The 16,454-nt window shown below is 41.7% G+C and overlaps 1 protein-coding gene across 8 annotated transcripts in view; it reads left to right on the top strand.

Annotated features, from left to right (window-relative positions):
- The window catches only part of SMC4 (structural maintenance of chromosomes 4), a 127,184-nt gene extending 115,094 nt beyond the window's left edge, over window positions 1-12,090 (top strand). For 7 of the 8 annotated variants that reach the window (XM_075068421.1, XM_032764822.2, XM_032764823.2 and 4 more), the window contains 4 exons: window positions 1,366-1,548; window positions 9,385-9,617; window positions 10,355-10,538; window positions 11,512-12,090. In XM_075068421.1, coding sequence (XP_074924522.1) covers window positions 1,366-1,548; window positions 9,385-9,617; window positions 10,355-10,538; window positions 11,512-11,688 — 777 coding nt within the window. In that variant the 3' untranslated portion in view covers window positions 11,689-12,090. Of the gene's footprint in view, window positions 1-1,365; window positions 1,549-9,384; window positions 9,618-10,354; window positions 10,543-11,511 lie in introns of all 8 variants that reach the window. The other variant, XM_075068420.1, reaches the window with a different exon arrangement.
- The last annotated feature ends 4,364 nt before the right edge of the window (window positions 12,091-16,454 follow it).

Raw genomic sequence — 16,454 nt, 5'->3', positions numbered from 1 at the left:
TGATCAAAGAAAAAACTCAAGATTGTCACCTTGAGAGCCATTATGTCTCTTCCAGAGGCAGGCAACTGCCATGCATGCTGCACCTGGTGGATGCTTATGGGCAGATTGGGATGCTTTCCAGACACTCTGATATTCATTGTATGGGAATAAAACTACCACTTTCCTTCTTGAGGTGATAGTCTGCTCCACATTTTCAGGAAATATTTATTGATAGTCTTGGCTTACTTGCAAAGGTTGAACATGTACTTACTCCCTTATCTGAGTAATAGGCTGAATAAAAACATCATTCGGGAGGATATTAAAGATACCTGATTTTTTCACAACAGGGTTGTTGGATAGTTAACCATGAATTTTAGTAACTTCAATGTCCAAACCTTTTCTTGAGCACAGAATTGTGGATATACAGAAATGCTAATAGACATGTCAATTCAGATACCCTCTTTCCAGATCCTGACTTCCCTGGTTGATGCACGTTTCCATTTCTTCAGGGAAATAGATAGTATTCAAATCTAAGGCCTGTCTGAACCTAAAAGTTGCGCTGATTTTAAGTAAAATTATTTTAAATAGAATTAGTAAAACCAGACCAAATCCCTATGTGGCTACTCTGTTTACAGCAGTCTTAGATTGAAGTAGCTCAATTTGGTCAATTACCAAGTGAAGTTTTATCAGATTTAAGTGTGCCCATATAGGGACTTGCTCTGGTTTCACTATTTCATCTGATTAAGACACTTACTTAAGACAGTTTTATTGAAATCAATGTAAATTTTGTGTTTAGACAAGGCCTTATTTACAACCTAGCTTTTAAAGTTACTTTTGGGGACAGTAGAATGCAAAAATCATTTCTCTTTCCTCTTACAAAGATGAATATTTTACTAAGGCTTCATTCCCTAAGTAGGACTAGCTGCTTCTCACTCATCTAGGAACTGATTGGAATGTTCTGTGTAGAATGTTCTGAGTAGTGTATGGCCATTAGTAACCAGGGTGACTTGCATATTTACCCACTACTGCTGCCCATAGATACTCGAAAACCTTAAGACACGTTTGTGAGAATCCTGCATGAATGTTTTGAGAAGCAGAATTATAAGGTAAAAGACTGCATTTGTTGACCTTTGATGCATATTGTAAAGAGACTGTTTTCCCAGCTCTGAATAGAGTAGGTTGAATTGGGACCAAAAATGAGTTGGAATGGTAGAGACATAATTGTTAGTTTTGGAGGGCTGTGTGAGTATTGATCCAGTGGATTTAACCTGATTTTTTTTTAAATTGGTACTATTTAGTATTAAACGCTATTTTCAAGGTATATTTGATAACTTGTACTGTCAAGCATAAACATGATATTCAGTAACTGTCTAAACTGAATTATAGATATCAAAAATATCACTGCATCCCATAGAAGATAAACTAGTTGAAGAGCTTCCAGTGCTAAATCAAGAGGAACTTGAAGCAATTAAAGATCCAGACATCCTAACTAATCAAATAGCTCTTTTAGAAGCCCAGTGTCATGAAATGAAACCAAACCTTGGTGCCATTGCAGAATATAATAAAAAGGTAAGGCTGTGTTATTTACCATTAGTATCGCAGTAGGCTTAATCTCTTTACATTGCTTTACCACTATCTCCAGCAGGTGGATAACTTCTTGTATAGCAAAAACAACAAGGAGTCCTTGTGGCACCTTAGAGACTAACAAATTTATTTAGGCATAAGCTTTCATGGGCTAAAACTCACTTCATCAGATGCATGGAGTGGAAAATACAGTAGGGAATTATGAATACACAGCATAGGAAAAGATGGGAGTTGCCTTACCAAGTTGGGGGTCAGTGCTAACGAGCCAATTCAATTAAGGTGGAAGTGGGTTATTCTCGACAAGAAGGGAGGAAAAAATCAGTTTTGTAGTGCTAATGAGTTCAATGTAATCAAGGTGGCCCATTTCAAACAGTTGACAAGAAGATGTGAGTATCAGCAGGGGGAAATTTAGTTTTTGTAGTGACCCATCCGCTCTGAGTCTTTATTCAGGCCAAATTTGATGGTGTCCAGTTTGCAAATTAATTCCAGTTCTGCAGTTTCTCGTTGGAGTCTGTTTCTGAAATTTTTTTGTTGAATTGCCACTTTTAAGTCTGTTATTGAGTGTCCAGGGAGATTGAAATGTTCTACTGGTTTTTGAAGTATAGCTTTTTTTCATTTGGCATAGCTTGAATCAGTCAATGTGTAATACTCTGGTCACTGCTGTTGGAATATGGTCACCCGACTAATCAGGCATTTTTCTTCCAGTAATTTTCCACATGTTCCTCCAGGAACCCTCTTCCCAAAGAGGTAGTATAGACCATCACAGCCAGGGCAAATCAGCCTCAGAGCTTAAAAAGACAGAAGAAAAGTGATGAAGACCATCCTCCCATGATGAGACAATTATTCACGGAGGCAGGCTTAGATGGGGTTAACTTTAAGGCATTCCAGGACCTGAAATGCGTGGTAGAGACACTGGATATTCCACAACAAGTGGTGCAGAAGTCTCGCAAGCTCCAGGATATCTTGCATCCCTTCCTCGCTCAGCACGCTAGCCATGTCAATAAACGAAATTCTGTTGGAGCCTTCAAAGAACCTATGGCATATGTTAGCGTCAACACTGGCCACATCCAGGCAATTTGACAAAAGGTATAAGGTCCTTTCCAATGGATTTAAATACTCTCATTCCCACCTAGTACCAAGTTTGCTTCTAGTGGCCACTGTGCAGAAAAGATCGAAATAGCAAGGATCTCTGAGATCCACACCTAGGAAAAAGTACCTAAAGAAAGTAGACTTTTTCAGGCATAAAGTTTACTTATTGGCCATCTTCCAAATGTGTGACTAATTATCAGTTCTCCTCTCACAGTATGTTTACTTGAAATGGAATAAACTGTTTGTGGACAAACTACCAGAGAAACACTGAGAGGAACTGAAAGCGATAATCACCATGGAACAGCGCCTGGACATATCTATAACCATTACACGTACTATAGCTACTGTCATTGCTATTGATGTGTCTTCTTGTCTCCAGTCCTCTGGGATCTCCAGAAAGGTCCAGACTACAACTGTGGACTTTCACTTGAGGGTAGTGAACTTTTAAATTCATAATGGATGAGGTCCTCCACTTGTTAAAGAATACCAGGTCAACTGTGGATTCATGGGGTTTATATGTTCTAGCCCCATGAAAGAAGGAAGCAAGACAACAGCCTTCCTTCAGGCAGCATCCCTCTGCCTTTTACTAGTACCAACCCTAGAGGATGTTGGAGCTGCCAAGAAGGAAGCAGGTTCTAGTGAAGACAACTCAAAGCCTCTTCCTTGGCCCCTGCACAGTCTGGATATTCAGCCAGGATTGTTGCTGTCCCTCCCCATTGGCCGCTGCATTTTTTTTATTTTCAGATAGCGTGGATCACTTCAGACCAGTATGTCCTAAAAATTGTAAATACGATATTCTATCTAATTCCAGTTCCTTCATATCCACTGACCTTTCTTTCAAACCTCATTGCCTTTTTTTCACAAGATACAGCTGAACCTTTTTAAAAACTTGGAGCAGTAGAGGTACCCTAAAAATTCAGAAGCAACAATATTTATCCCTATTACTTTCTCATCCCAAAGAAAGGGAGTTGGTATCCAATTCTGAACCTTTGTTAACTTAACAAATTCATCCATCATTTCAAGTTCAGGATGGTGACTCTGGCTTCCATAATTCCTTTTGTAGAGCTTCAGACTGGTTCTGGGCTCTCTGCCTCCAAGGGAGTTACTGTCACATCCAGAAATATCCCAGGTTCCTAGTAGGAAGGCCTCACTACTGATACAGAATCTTGTCCTTTGGTCTTTCAGCAGCATCAAGTGCGTGACAGTTGTGGCAGATCATCTGAGAAGACAAAGGATCCAGTTCTACCTTTACCTCAATGAGTAGCTGATTCTAGGTAGATCTACAGTGACAAACTCAACTCAAGTAACTTTAGAGCTGTTTGCCATCTTGGGCCTCAAAGCCAAAAAGAGAAAAACCCACACTTATTCCAACTCAAAGCATAGAGTTATAATAGGAACACTGTTAGCCCTGGGGGATCGATATAAGTTATCCAGCTTCATCTACGTGAATAATGTAGCTGAAGTTGATGTACTTGAATCGACTTACCGTGGTGTCTTCACCGTGGTGAGTCAACTGCTGCCACTCCCCCATTGACCCTGGTTGTGGCGCTGGAGTACAGGAGTCGACGGGAGAGTGCTCAAGGGTTGATTTATCGCATCTAGACTAGAATCATAGACTATCAGGGTTGGAAGGGACCTCAGGAGGTCATTTAGCCCACCCCCCTGCTCAAATTAAGACCCATCCCCAACCAAATCATCCCAGCCAGGGCTTTGTCAAGCCTGACCTTAAAAACCTCTAAGGAAGGAGATTCCACCACCTCCCTAGGTAACCTATTCTAGTGCTTCACCACCCTCCTAGTGAAAAAGTTTTTTCCTAATATCCAGCCTAAATCTCCTCCATTGCAACTGGAGACCATTACTCCTTGTTCTATCATCTGTTACCACCGAGAATAATCTAGATCCATCCTCTTTCGAACCCCCTTTCAGGTAGTTGAAAGCAGCTATCAACTCCCCTCTCATTCTTTTCTTCTGCAGACTAAACAATCCCAGTTTCCTCAGCCTCTCCTCCTAATCATTTTTATTGCCCTCCACTGGACTCTTTTTTGAATTTTACCACATCCTTCTTGTACTATGGGGCCCAAAATTGGACATAGTACTCCAGATGAGGCCTCACCAATGTCGAATAGAGGGGAATGATCCCATCCCTTGATCTGCTGTCAATGCCCCTATTTATACAGCCCAAAATGCCATTAGCCTTCTTGGCAAAAAGGGCATACTGTTGACTCATATCCAGCTTCTCGTCCACTGTAACCCCAAGGTCCTTTTCTGCAGAACTGCTGCCTAGCCATTCGATCCCTTGTCTGTAGCAGTGCATGGGATTCTTCCATCCTAAGTGCAGGACTCTGCACTTGTGCTTGTTGAACCTCATCAGATTTTTTTTGGCTCAATCCTCTAATTTGTCTGGGTCCCTCCTGTATCCTATCTCTACCCTCCAGCGTATCTACCACTCCTCCCAGTTTTATTGTCATCTGCAGACTTGCTGAGGGTGAAGTCCGCACCATCCTCCAGATCATTAATGAAGATTACTGAACAAAACTAGCCCCAGGACTGACCCATGGGACCCCACTCCACTTGATTGACCGGCTGCCAACTTAGGACATTGGAGCAATTGATCACTTACCTTGGAGGCCGATGATCTAGGTAGGCTTTCTGTCCATTCATCCAGCCCATACTACTTTTAACTTGCTTGGCAAGAATTTACTATGGGGAGACCATATCAAAAGCCTTGCTAAAGTAAAGGAATAAGATATCCACGGGCTTCTCCCTTCATCGACAGAGCCAATTATGTCATGAAAGAAGTTAATTGGTTAGTCAGCATGACTGCCCTTGGTAAACCCATGCTGACTTTCCTGAATCACTTGTTCACTCCTCTAAGGGCATCAGAATTGATTCCTTGCAGGACCTGCTCCATGAGTTCCAGGGACTGAGATGGCAGGCTGGACTGGCGCCTGGTTATTACCTGGATCCTCCTCCTTCCCTAGATAGACACTATATTAGCCTTTTTCCACGTCATACAGGAACCTTCCCCCGATCACCATGAGTTTTCAACAGATAATGGCCAATGGCCTCTTGCAATCACATCCGCCAAACATCCTTTAGCACTCTTGGATGCAGTGCATCTGGCCCATGGACTTTGTTGCTCATCCAGCTTTCTAAATAGTTCCTGAACCAACTTCTTTCTCCACAGAGGGCAGGCTCACTTCCTCCCATGTATGTGACTGCCCAGTGCAGCAGTCTGCGGAGCCTGACCTTTTTCGTGAAGACAGAGGCAAAAAAAGCATTGTAGTTACATTAGCTTTTTCCACATCCTCTGTCACTAGGTTGCCTCCCTTCATTCAGTTAGGGGCCCACGCTTTCCTTGACTTTTTTTCTTGTTGCTAACATTACCTGAAGAAACCCTTCTTGTTTATCTTAACATCTCTTGCCTAGCTGCAATGCAAGTGTGATGGCCTTCCTGATTTTCACTCCTGCATAGCCTGAGCAAATTTTTTATTCCTCCCTGGTCATTTGTCCAATCTTCCACCTCTGTTAAACTACTTCTTTTTTTGTGTGTAAGATCAGCAAGGATTTCAAGGTGGTAAGCCAAACTGGTCACCTGCCAAGATTTAAATTCTTTTCTACACATTGAGGTTGCGAGGAACAAAGCCATCCAATAAGGATTCTTTAAAATGCAGCCAAGCTTTCCTGGACTCCTTTCCCTCTCATGTTGTTCTCCAGCGCGGCTCCATGCCCACAATTCCTGCAGGGAGTCAAAGCTTGCTTTTCTGAAGTCCAGGATCCGTATTCTGCTGCTCTTCTTTCTTCCTTGTTCAGGATCCTGAACTTGGCACCATCTCATGGTCACTGCCTCCCAGGTTCCCATCCACTTTTGCTTTCCCTACTAATTCTTCCCTGTTCGTGAGCAGCAGGTCAAGAAGAGCTCTGTCCCTAGTTGGTTCCTCTAGCACTTGCACCAGGAAATTGTCCCCTACACTTTCCAAAAACTTCTTGGGTTGTCTGTGCACCGCTGTATTGCTCTCCCAGCAGATATCAGGGTGAATGAAATCTCCCATGAGAACCAGGGCCTGTGATCTAGTAACTTCTGTTAGTTGCTGGAAGAAAGCCTCGTCCACCTCATCCCCCTGGTCTGATGGTCTATAGCAAACTCACACCACGACATGACCATTCTTGCTTACACTTCTAAACTTAATCCAGAGAGACTCAGGTTTTTCTGCAGTTTCATACTGGAGCTCTGAGCAGTCATACTGCTCTCTTACATACAATGTATGTACTAGACTCAATAAATCAATCCCCACTGGATCGATCGCTAGTGTAGACATATCCTTAGATTCCAGGTCATTGAAAGCTTACCTCCAACGAAAGAAATTCCAAACTATAATGAACATCGGTTAACATAAAGCTTATTGAAAGGCACCACTGAGAACGTCCCTCAGACTCTTGAGAGACACTGCCCCATGCAGTTCACCTGTGCTGTGTGCAAGGATGGCTACAATCAGCGTATTAACCCAGCAGGTACCATATGGACATGATGCTTACATCCTTCGAGAAGTCATCTCCTTATTAAACTAGTGGAAAGATCCTCTTCAGGTGTAGAACAGAACATCCTCTGTGCACCTGTGTCTTGATGATAGAGTGTCACTCAGATGGGGGAGCTCATCTAGATCACCTTCAAACTTGGGGCCTTGGTCCCCTCTGGAAGCTAATTCCCACATAAATATCATATAGCTCAAAGCTACCTGTCTGGCATACCTCAATACAGACCCACAATCCAAATGACAGAAAATACTACAGCTGTGCATTATTTCTGATTTCATAATCAGACCACAGATGGTCTCCACTGTTTCAGGTGGCCATTCAGCTCTGGAATTTGCATTCTGAATCAAATGCCACCAGTGACTCTCTACCTTCCCAGCCTTGAGAACATCTTGGCAGATCAACTCAGCAGGCAGTTCTCAGGCCACCACAAGTGGTCAGTCAAAGGCACAGTTCTACAGAACATCTTTTACAAATTGGAGTTGTCCAGCAAGACATGTTTTGTCACTGACCACAACAAGAAGACATTTTCTTCCAGAGGTGGTATATTCCTAGGTTCCCTGACATAGCCACCTATCTCATCCTTTGGACACTGGGATTGCTGTATGTAGGCATGACACAAGAATGATTTTATTATGATACCCACAGCATGGACCAGACAGTTTTAGTATTTGGTTCTGATGGACCTCTCAATACAGGCCCCCCCACACACATACCTTCCCCAGTACAATCACCTTATTGGCCCTGCCCAGTAGTCTCACAGAAAAGTAAGATTCTGCACCTGGACCCAGCTTCCTTACATGCAACAACCAAATAAATGCTGGCTGGATTGCTTCTACTGAAAGAAGCTGTTCAGCTGAAATTCAGAACATTCCATCTCAAAGCATGAAAGCCTCAACTAGCCCTAGAGCTCAGAAAGCTGCTGCTGTCTTGAAAAAAATCCTTTTTTTTGGTTTTGTTTGTAGGACAGCTACATGGAATTTGGTCCATACTTTTACAAAACACTACGATTAGCATCCACTCTGGCACTCTATGCCTCATTTTAGTACGACTGTCCTGTAGTCATTGCTTAAGTTGGACACTTGGTACCAAACTCTAAGTAAAAAGATAACTACTTGTTTTCCACCAAAAATAGAATCCATGTGGACATTCACTCTGTCATAAACAGATAGTTAAGAGTTAATGTCTCTTTCACCTGGAAAGGGGTAACAAACAACACCTGACCAGAGGACCAATCAGAAAACAAGATACTTTCAAATCTCAAGGGAGGGAAGTTTGGGTGTGGGTCCTTTGTTCTGTGTCTGTGTGCTCTCTAGGCTCTGAGGGTGATCACACTATCTCCAGGCTCTCTAATCTTCTGTTTCCAGTTTGTAAATACAGGTAGGAAGACAATATAGGCTTTTACATTTTTTTTCTGTATTTGCACGTGTGTAGTTTGCTGGAAATGTTTAAATTGTATTTTTTTTCTGAATAAGGCTGTTTATTCATTTTTTTATAAGCAAATAACCCTGTAATAGTTCATCTTGATTACAGAGACCCTTTTTATGTCTTTTCTTTCTTTTTTTTTAAATTAAAAGCTTCTTTTTAAGACCTGTTGGATTTTTTCCTAGTTAAGGCTCAAGGGGATTGAGCCTGTACTGCCTCTGGGGAAGAGGGAAGGGGGAGGAAAAAAACCTGCTCGGTGTGTTTCATGGAGTTTGAAGCACCCTGATCTCCTAGGGGAACCCAGGGAGGGGAAGCCTACGAGTGGCACTAATGAGGGAAAAAGTTTACTTTCCCTGTATTAAGATCCAGGGGATCTGGGTCTTGGGGTTGGGGGTCCCCAGGGAAGGTTTTGGGGAGATCAGAGTTTATCAAACACTCAGAGTTTGATTGGTGGCAGCCTATCAGATCTAAGCTGGTAATTAAGCTTAGAGGTTTCATGCAGGTACCCAAATTTTGGACGCTAAGGTTCAGATTTGGGAAATATACCTTATGACACACTCAAAAAAGTTTAGTTCCCTTACAATAAATGTGGTTCATCAAGAAGTGTTCTCCATGTGGATTCCATGATCCTCCCTTCTTTTTTAAGGTGATGATGTAAGTGACTATCTGCTACTAATGGTAAAAAGTGCTCTTTCAAAAAGTAGAAGTAACTTGGTCTTAAATTCAATTTAAGTAAAGGAACAACTTTGTTTCCATTTTATTTTTCCCCTGCAGGAAGAACTGTATTTGAACCGTGTGGCAGAGTTGGATGAAATTACCAATGAGAGAGACAACTTTAGACGGGCTTATGAAGACCTTAGAAAACAAAGGCTTAATGAGTTTATGGCAGGATTTAATGTAATAACAAATAAACTAAAGGAAAATTACCAAATGCTTACCTTGGGAGGAGATGCTGAATTAGAGCTTGTAGACAGTCTGGATCCTTTCTCTGAAGGAATCATGTTTAGGTTTGTCAAACATTTGGTCATACTGAAACTGTTTTTAATCAATCATTGTAATTTCTTAACCTGATTTTTATGGTTTAAATATTCATTGAACAGCTCTAAAACATGAACTAAAGAAGCAGAAAAGTTATTCTGAACCAAAGTGATCATTTTTTTTATGAATATTAATGGAAGGATAGTAAGGAAAGACACATTTTACTGCACTGTTTCATAGTTAAACAAAATAGATAAACTCTAGGGGAGAGATCAAATGTAATGTAGCTTGTATGAAGAAGTCACTCCTTCTGTCATGAAAAATAGTTGTAAAGTGACACCAGCTGCTCTGGAGCTTCAACATGGAACATTAATCTGTAAGGAAGTCATTATTTCCAACATAGATAGAGTGAAATGATTTGGTTTATGGGAAATTCTGTCCATTTTAGTAATAGTTTACACATAAGATTGTGTGTGGCTGGTTTTGAAGAACATAAGTGAATATTATGGGTTCTGCCCCATATGTCATAAATTGATTCTGATTGTAGATCCATTCCATATTAAGTGTAAAGAGCACTTCTGAAAGGCAACTACTCAAGTGCTTTGAAATATTATGATTTCTACAAGGGACATTTAAAGCTTAAGACAATATGAGTATTACTAGTATTACTTAGTATTACTTGAAGATTTTTCATGTTATAATAAACTGTAATTTCTACAGTAATAAATATCAATTGAATTAATTTATAAACTCTTAATTGTTTCAGTGTACGGCCACCAAAGAAAAGCTGGAAGAAGATATTTAATCTATCAGGAGGAGAGAAGACTCTTAGTTCTCTAGCTTTGGTTTTTGCACTTCATCATTATAAGCCTACTCCCCTTTACTTCATGGATGAGATTGATGCAGCCCTTGACTTTAAAAATGTATCCATTGTAGCATTTTATATATATGTAAGTACTTCTGTATAGAATAACTACACTGCAATATTTACCAGAATAGTTTTCTCCCTCCCAGAAATTCAGTGCTCTTCTGTAGCAATTAATAAGTGATGCTCAGCATGCAGCAGCTCCCATTGTTCTCAATCCTGGGTGCTGAGCTCTTCTGAAAATCAGGCCCCTAACTTTCATGGGGTTAGGGCTTTTTAGTGGTTTGTTTGACTGGCTACTTGGGAAGAGAGAGCAACTATTATATTATGTTGTTTTTATTCTTCAAATGTCAGGCAATAAAGTATTTAAAAATAAAAGTAACGGAATATCTAACTTTAGGTGATTACACATTACTACTTTTTATCTTGCATTCCATGTTGCATAAAACCAGCATCCCTAAATGGTTTGTCTTCTAATAACAGAAGGCTACTTCTCACTGCCCTCAGTAGAGGGAAATACAGTCAATCTTCTCTGCTTTTGTGTAAGTTTTAAAGCAATCCCAGTCTTAAGAATTCTGACAGTTTGGTAGTTTACCTTGTTGCATTGTAAGTAAGCCCTATAGAAATCAAAAAAGAGCAAAAGAACTGTAGCTATAGTAGTCTGCATGTGTACTGCATTCGATAATGTAGGCTTTGATCCTGCAGATGACTTACGCAGGAGTATAGTTTTACTCACATAAATTGACTTCAGTGGAATTACTCATGTGAGTGAAGTAACACCTATGCAAAAAAGTATTTGCAAGATTGGGCCTTGATCATTAGAATTAGGAATATGCTATTGCAAGAGGCAAACTGCTGAGGCCCACAGATTTTCTGGACAATCAGTACCTGAGAATCTGTTTTTCCTTAACAATAATGCATATTTTCTAATGTACAGCTGTTATAAATACAAGATTTCCAAGTTATCTGTACTTGCTTTAATGACTGCACACTTCATATCAGAGTATAGTTTTTTTAAATATTGTGAATTAATATGAAATGATTTCTTTCTTTTCCAGGAGCAAACAAAAAATGCACAGTTTATCATCATCTCTCTGCGAAATAACATGTTTGAAATTGCAGATAGATTAATTGGAATTTATAAGACTCACAATACAACAAAAAGTGTTGCAACAAACCCAAAAGTTATTGCATCTAAAGGACTTGCTGAACTTGGTTCTGTTGGATGCTGCTGAATGTGTAATCTTCTGTTCTGAAGAAAGTGAAATCTTATTACTAATGTGTATTTTCACTGTATTTCTGCTGCTCATCTATATTCTTTTAGCTTGATTTTGTTTTGTGATTCATCATAGTTCCATAAAGATTTGTAAATATCTTAGCTTTCATTATTTGAGCTTCTTAGTAAGCCAAGATTTTCAGAAGAGCTAATATTTTCTATAGATTGGCTACACTTAATTTTTGTAGATATCTTAATTTATATCATTTTGAGCATAACAGAACTGTTTCCAAAAGTATGTATCTAGTTGCATTTTAAATTCCCATTCCGTAGGACTTGTATCAATGTTTGGGTTCTACCTGTAGATTTTTAATCAGCTTTTTACTGAGTATTTTATTTTAATAAAAGTTAACTAACTCAAGTTCTTGTTGAATACAGCTATTGTGTTCAGAGATGTGTCTATGTTCTGTTACTGGAAGTGTGATGTACACAGTTCCCATGATTAAGAAAAGAATGTGCTTATTTAAACACTAAATGTTTGTATTACAGCAAGGATTTGGTGCCCCCTTATAATGGTGCTGTACAAACTTAAAATAAGAGCTGCTGCCCCCAAAGACCTTGCAATATAAATATGGACAAGATGTGACAGCTGCAGGTAGAACACTGTGGGGATATGCATTTGGGGGGAGAAGAGGTAAGGAAAACAGTAGTTACAGTTGTAGAACACAAGCTTACATATATTTGCTATGTGTACAATTTAGAGGCTTCAGTTTCTGAAATAGAGGAATGTGGTTAATGAATCACTAATTACCCATTATAATTAGGCAATGCACTCTGGCACAGGCAGATATTTAGAAAGGAACAGGGTAGTCAGCTGTGCAGATTTGATTTGGGGAGGGTGTTCCATGCATATGGGGCTGCGGGAGATGGAGGCTCCTATCATGGGGGGAGGGGGGAAGATGAGTTTAAGTACCTTGAAGGTAATATTCAGAAGTTAGCAGTGGAAGTTCTTTGAGAAGGAGGTGTGACAAGTCAGAAAGATTTTAGCAACAGCATATCTTTTAATATAAAAAAATAGCACAATTTGTGTAGGGACAAAAGCTAAAAGGCTAAAGAAAAAATGATTGACACCTAGAAGAGACATAAAAGGCAGTAAGAAGAGGCTCTTTAAATACACTAGGAGGAAAAGAAAGACAAAGGAAAATGGAAGTCCTCTATTTCGAAGGGAAGGAGAGCTAATAAATTATGAGATCAAGAAGACTGGTGTTTAAGTTGGATGCATTCAAGTCCACAGTCATGAATCCTAGGATTCTTAAGGAACTAGTTGAAGCAATTTTGGAACCATTAACAATTATCTGTGAGAACTCATGGAGGACAGGTGAAGTCTCAGAGCACTGCAGAAGGGCAAACATAGTACCTATCTTTAAAAATGCAAACAGGAAGGACCTGTGGAATTATAGACCAGCCAGCTTCACTTCAATACCTGGAAAAATACTGGAACAAACTAGTAAACAATAACTTGTAAGCACCTAGAGGGCCCTGCCAGGAAGTTAGTTACCGAATCTGTAAGGATGTTAGAGGGTCAGCCTACCCTGGCAAAAATGTCTGTCAATGCCTGGCTCACGGTTCTAGCCCTGGTGTTTAGAGTTACCACTTCCAGCCACTGGGTGGCAAAATCTATGAAAGTCAGTATGTATAGTATCAGAGGTGTAGCCATGTTAGTCTGCATCCGACGAAGTGGGTATTCACCCACGAAAGCTCATGTTTCAATACATCTGTTAGTCTATAAGTTGCCACAGGACTCTTTGCTGCTTTTACAGTATGTACAGCTTTCCTCTGGGTGTCTTCTTAGGGAAAGGACCCAGAATATCCACAGCTACATGCTGAAATGGAGTCTCGATGATGAAGAGGGGCCTTGACCTGGTCTTGAAGCTTTCCCACCCTCTGGCACACCTCACAAAACCAGACCTAAGTAGAAACCATCCTTGCCCATCCTCTCCCAGTGGAATGACTTTCCCAAACAGTCTTTGGTACTACTCACCCCAGCATGGCCACTAGGGTGATCGTGGGCTAAGCTCAAAAGCTTTTCCCTATACTTAGTTGGAACTACCAACTGTCTCTGAGGATGCCAGTCCTTGTGCCCACTGGAAAGGGTTTCCTTATATAAGAGTTCTCCTTCTACAACAAACTTGGACCTATTAGAAGAGCTGAGAGGCAGTGGGTTGCTCTGTGCTGCCATCCAAGCTCCCTTGAGGCTTTCATCCGCTTCCTGCTCTGCCTGGAACTCCCACCTTGATGCTGGAGACATTAGTTCCTTGCTGGGTGGTGGACTTGGGCTTGATTCCACTGGAAGTGATGCAGGTGATGTGGGGGTATCTCCATCAGCTGAACCACTCTCCCCTGGTGCACTAGGTTGTATTTCAGGCTCCATTTGAGCTTCTTGCACCGGTTTAGCTGCAGGTGCAGGCTTTGTGGCACCCTTTGGTGCTTGCTCCCGTGACTGGTGGGGTTGCAAGCACAGGATCTGGTGTTGACTGTTCCAGTTCCAATCCTTGAGCTGGTTCTGGGTGGGTCTCAGGAGCTGTCATAGACTCTGGTCTGGGTTTAAGGGCATCCCTCCATCTTGACACCTGGATCTCAGGTTGGAGACGGCTGATCATTCCTTCTGGGGAAATCTCTGGTCCCCCATCCCCTTCCTGCATTTCTGTCATGGACATCTGACCTTGATCTGGGCCTGTCTACTCCATGGCATGCCGATTTGGGAAGACTGGTTGCTCTAGGGGTTCGTTGCTGCCCTACTCTAGCCTAGCTATTTCATTGCTATGAAGCTAGGGGAAAAAAATAAACTGCTTGTTGGACTCCCTGGCTTTGCAGTCTGAACCCTTTACAGGCCTGTTTCCCTCAGGCAGCAAAGAAATGAAAAGAGAAAAAATCCCAGGCTTTGCAGGCTGCCAAAAGAAAAAATATGTCCTCTTAAAATCCTGAGGTCTGTGCCTCTGGTTCAAAAAGATCCCACCTCTACCACCATGTCAAGGCTGGTTCCCCACTCTGGCACTTTGAGTGCAGAAGGTGAGGGTCCGCAAGGATTCTAAAAATTAATACTGACCACTTCAGGCTGGTATTAAACTCCCACGGTCACAGCTTCTCTCTGACCTTGAATTGGTAGATGCTACCATCAGCCAAGTGCAGAAGCCCTTTGAGAGCCCAGGAAGGCACACTTGGGAATTCCTTTCTGTGGGGTACCCTCAAGCCCTTTCACACACACCCTCTGAGAAAGAGCTGAGGGAAGAAAAAAAAAAAAGGAAAGTGGCTGTTGCCACCAGCTGATTAAATAACATGCAGAAAAAGACAGTTACTCACCTTTGTAACTCTTGTTCTTCGAGATGTGTTGCTCATATCCATTCCAATCAGGTGTGCACGCTCTGCGTGCACGTTCGTTGGAAGATTTTTTACCCTAGCAACACCTGGGGGCTCGGCTGGGCGCCCCCTGGCGTGGCGCCGCTGTGGCACCAAATATATACCCCTGCCGACCCATCCGCTCCTCAGTTCCTTCTTGCTGGCTACTCCGACAGTGGGGAAGTAGGGCGGGTCTTGGAATGGATATGAGCAACACATCTCGAAGAACAACAGTTACAAAAGTGAGTAACCATCTTTTCTTCTTCTGCATCAGGCGAGGTATTTCCAGCAAGGAGAAGGAGGTGTTAGTGCCGTTATATACGGCGCTGGTGAGACCCCACCTGGAATATTGTGTGCAGTTCTGGTGTCCCATGTTTAGACAGTGAATTAAAACTGAAACAGTTCAGTAGAGACGGCTACTAGGATGATCCGAGGAATGGAAAATCTGCCTTATGAAAGGAGACTCAAGAGGCTTGGCTTGTTCAGCCTGGCCAAAAAAGAAGGCTCCGGGGGATATGCTTGCTCTATATAAATTATCAGGGGGTATACGTTAGGAGGGAGAGGAAATTTTTAAGTTTAGTACATGTAAGCACAAGGACGAATGGGTACAACTGGATATTAGGAGTTTAGACTTGAAATAGACGAAGGTTTCTACCTTAGGGAAGTGAAGTTCTGGACAGCCTTCCAAGGGAAGTAGTGGGGGCAAAACTTATCTGGCTTTAAGACTAAGCTTGATAAGTATATGGAGGGATGATATGATGGGATAGTTTAATTGGGCAATTGATCTTGGATTATCGGCAGATAAGTTTGCTCATGGTCTGTGAGGGATGTTGGAGATGGGAACTGAGTTACTGCAGAGATTCTTTCTTGGGTGCTAGTGGTGATCTTGCCACATGCTCAGGGTTTAGCTGATTGCCATATTTGGGGTCGGGAAGGAATTTCTCCAGGCGGATTGGCAGAGGCTGGAGTTTTTCGCCTTCCTCTGCAGCGTGGGGCATGGTCGCTTGCTGGTGAGTTCTCTGCAGGCTGTGAGTTCTTCAGATCATAATTTTGAGGATTTCAATAACTCAGTCATGGGTTAGGGTGTTCATTAAATTGTATGGTAGGGTTTTGTGGCCTGCCTGTGCAGGGTCAGCTAGATATTCTAATTGGTCCCTTCTGACTGAGTCTGAGTGTGAGTGCTTGCTCATATCCATTCCAATTAGGTGAATCTCAAGCTTTCCTAGGCGGTGGAGTCGGAGTGAGATACTGCAGAATGCAAAACTGCTGAGCCAAAGGCTGCATCGTCTCTGGATTGTTGCACCAGGGCATAATGGGAAGTAAAGGTGTGTACTGAAGACCATGTAGCTGCTTGACATATCTCCTGAATAGGTACTCGAGCTAAGAAGG

This window comes from Chelonoidis abingdonii, chromosome 8 (genome assembly GCF_003597395.2).
Source record: "Chelonoidis abingdonii isolate Lonesome George chromosome 8, CheloAbing_2.0, whole genome shotgun sequence".
NCBI lineage: Eukaryota > Metazoa > Chordata > Testudines > Testudinidae > Chelonoidis > Chelonoidis abingdonii.
This window is presented reverse-complemented; position numbering and strand designations above follow the sequence as displayed.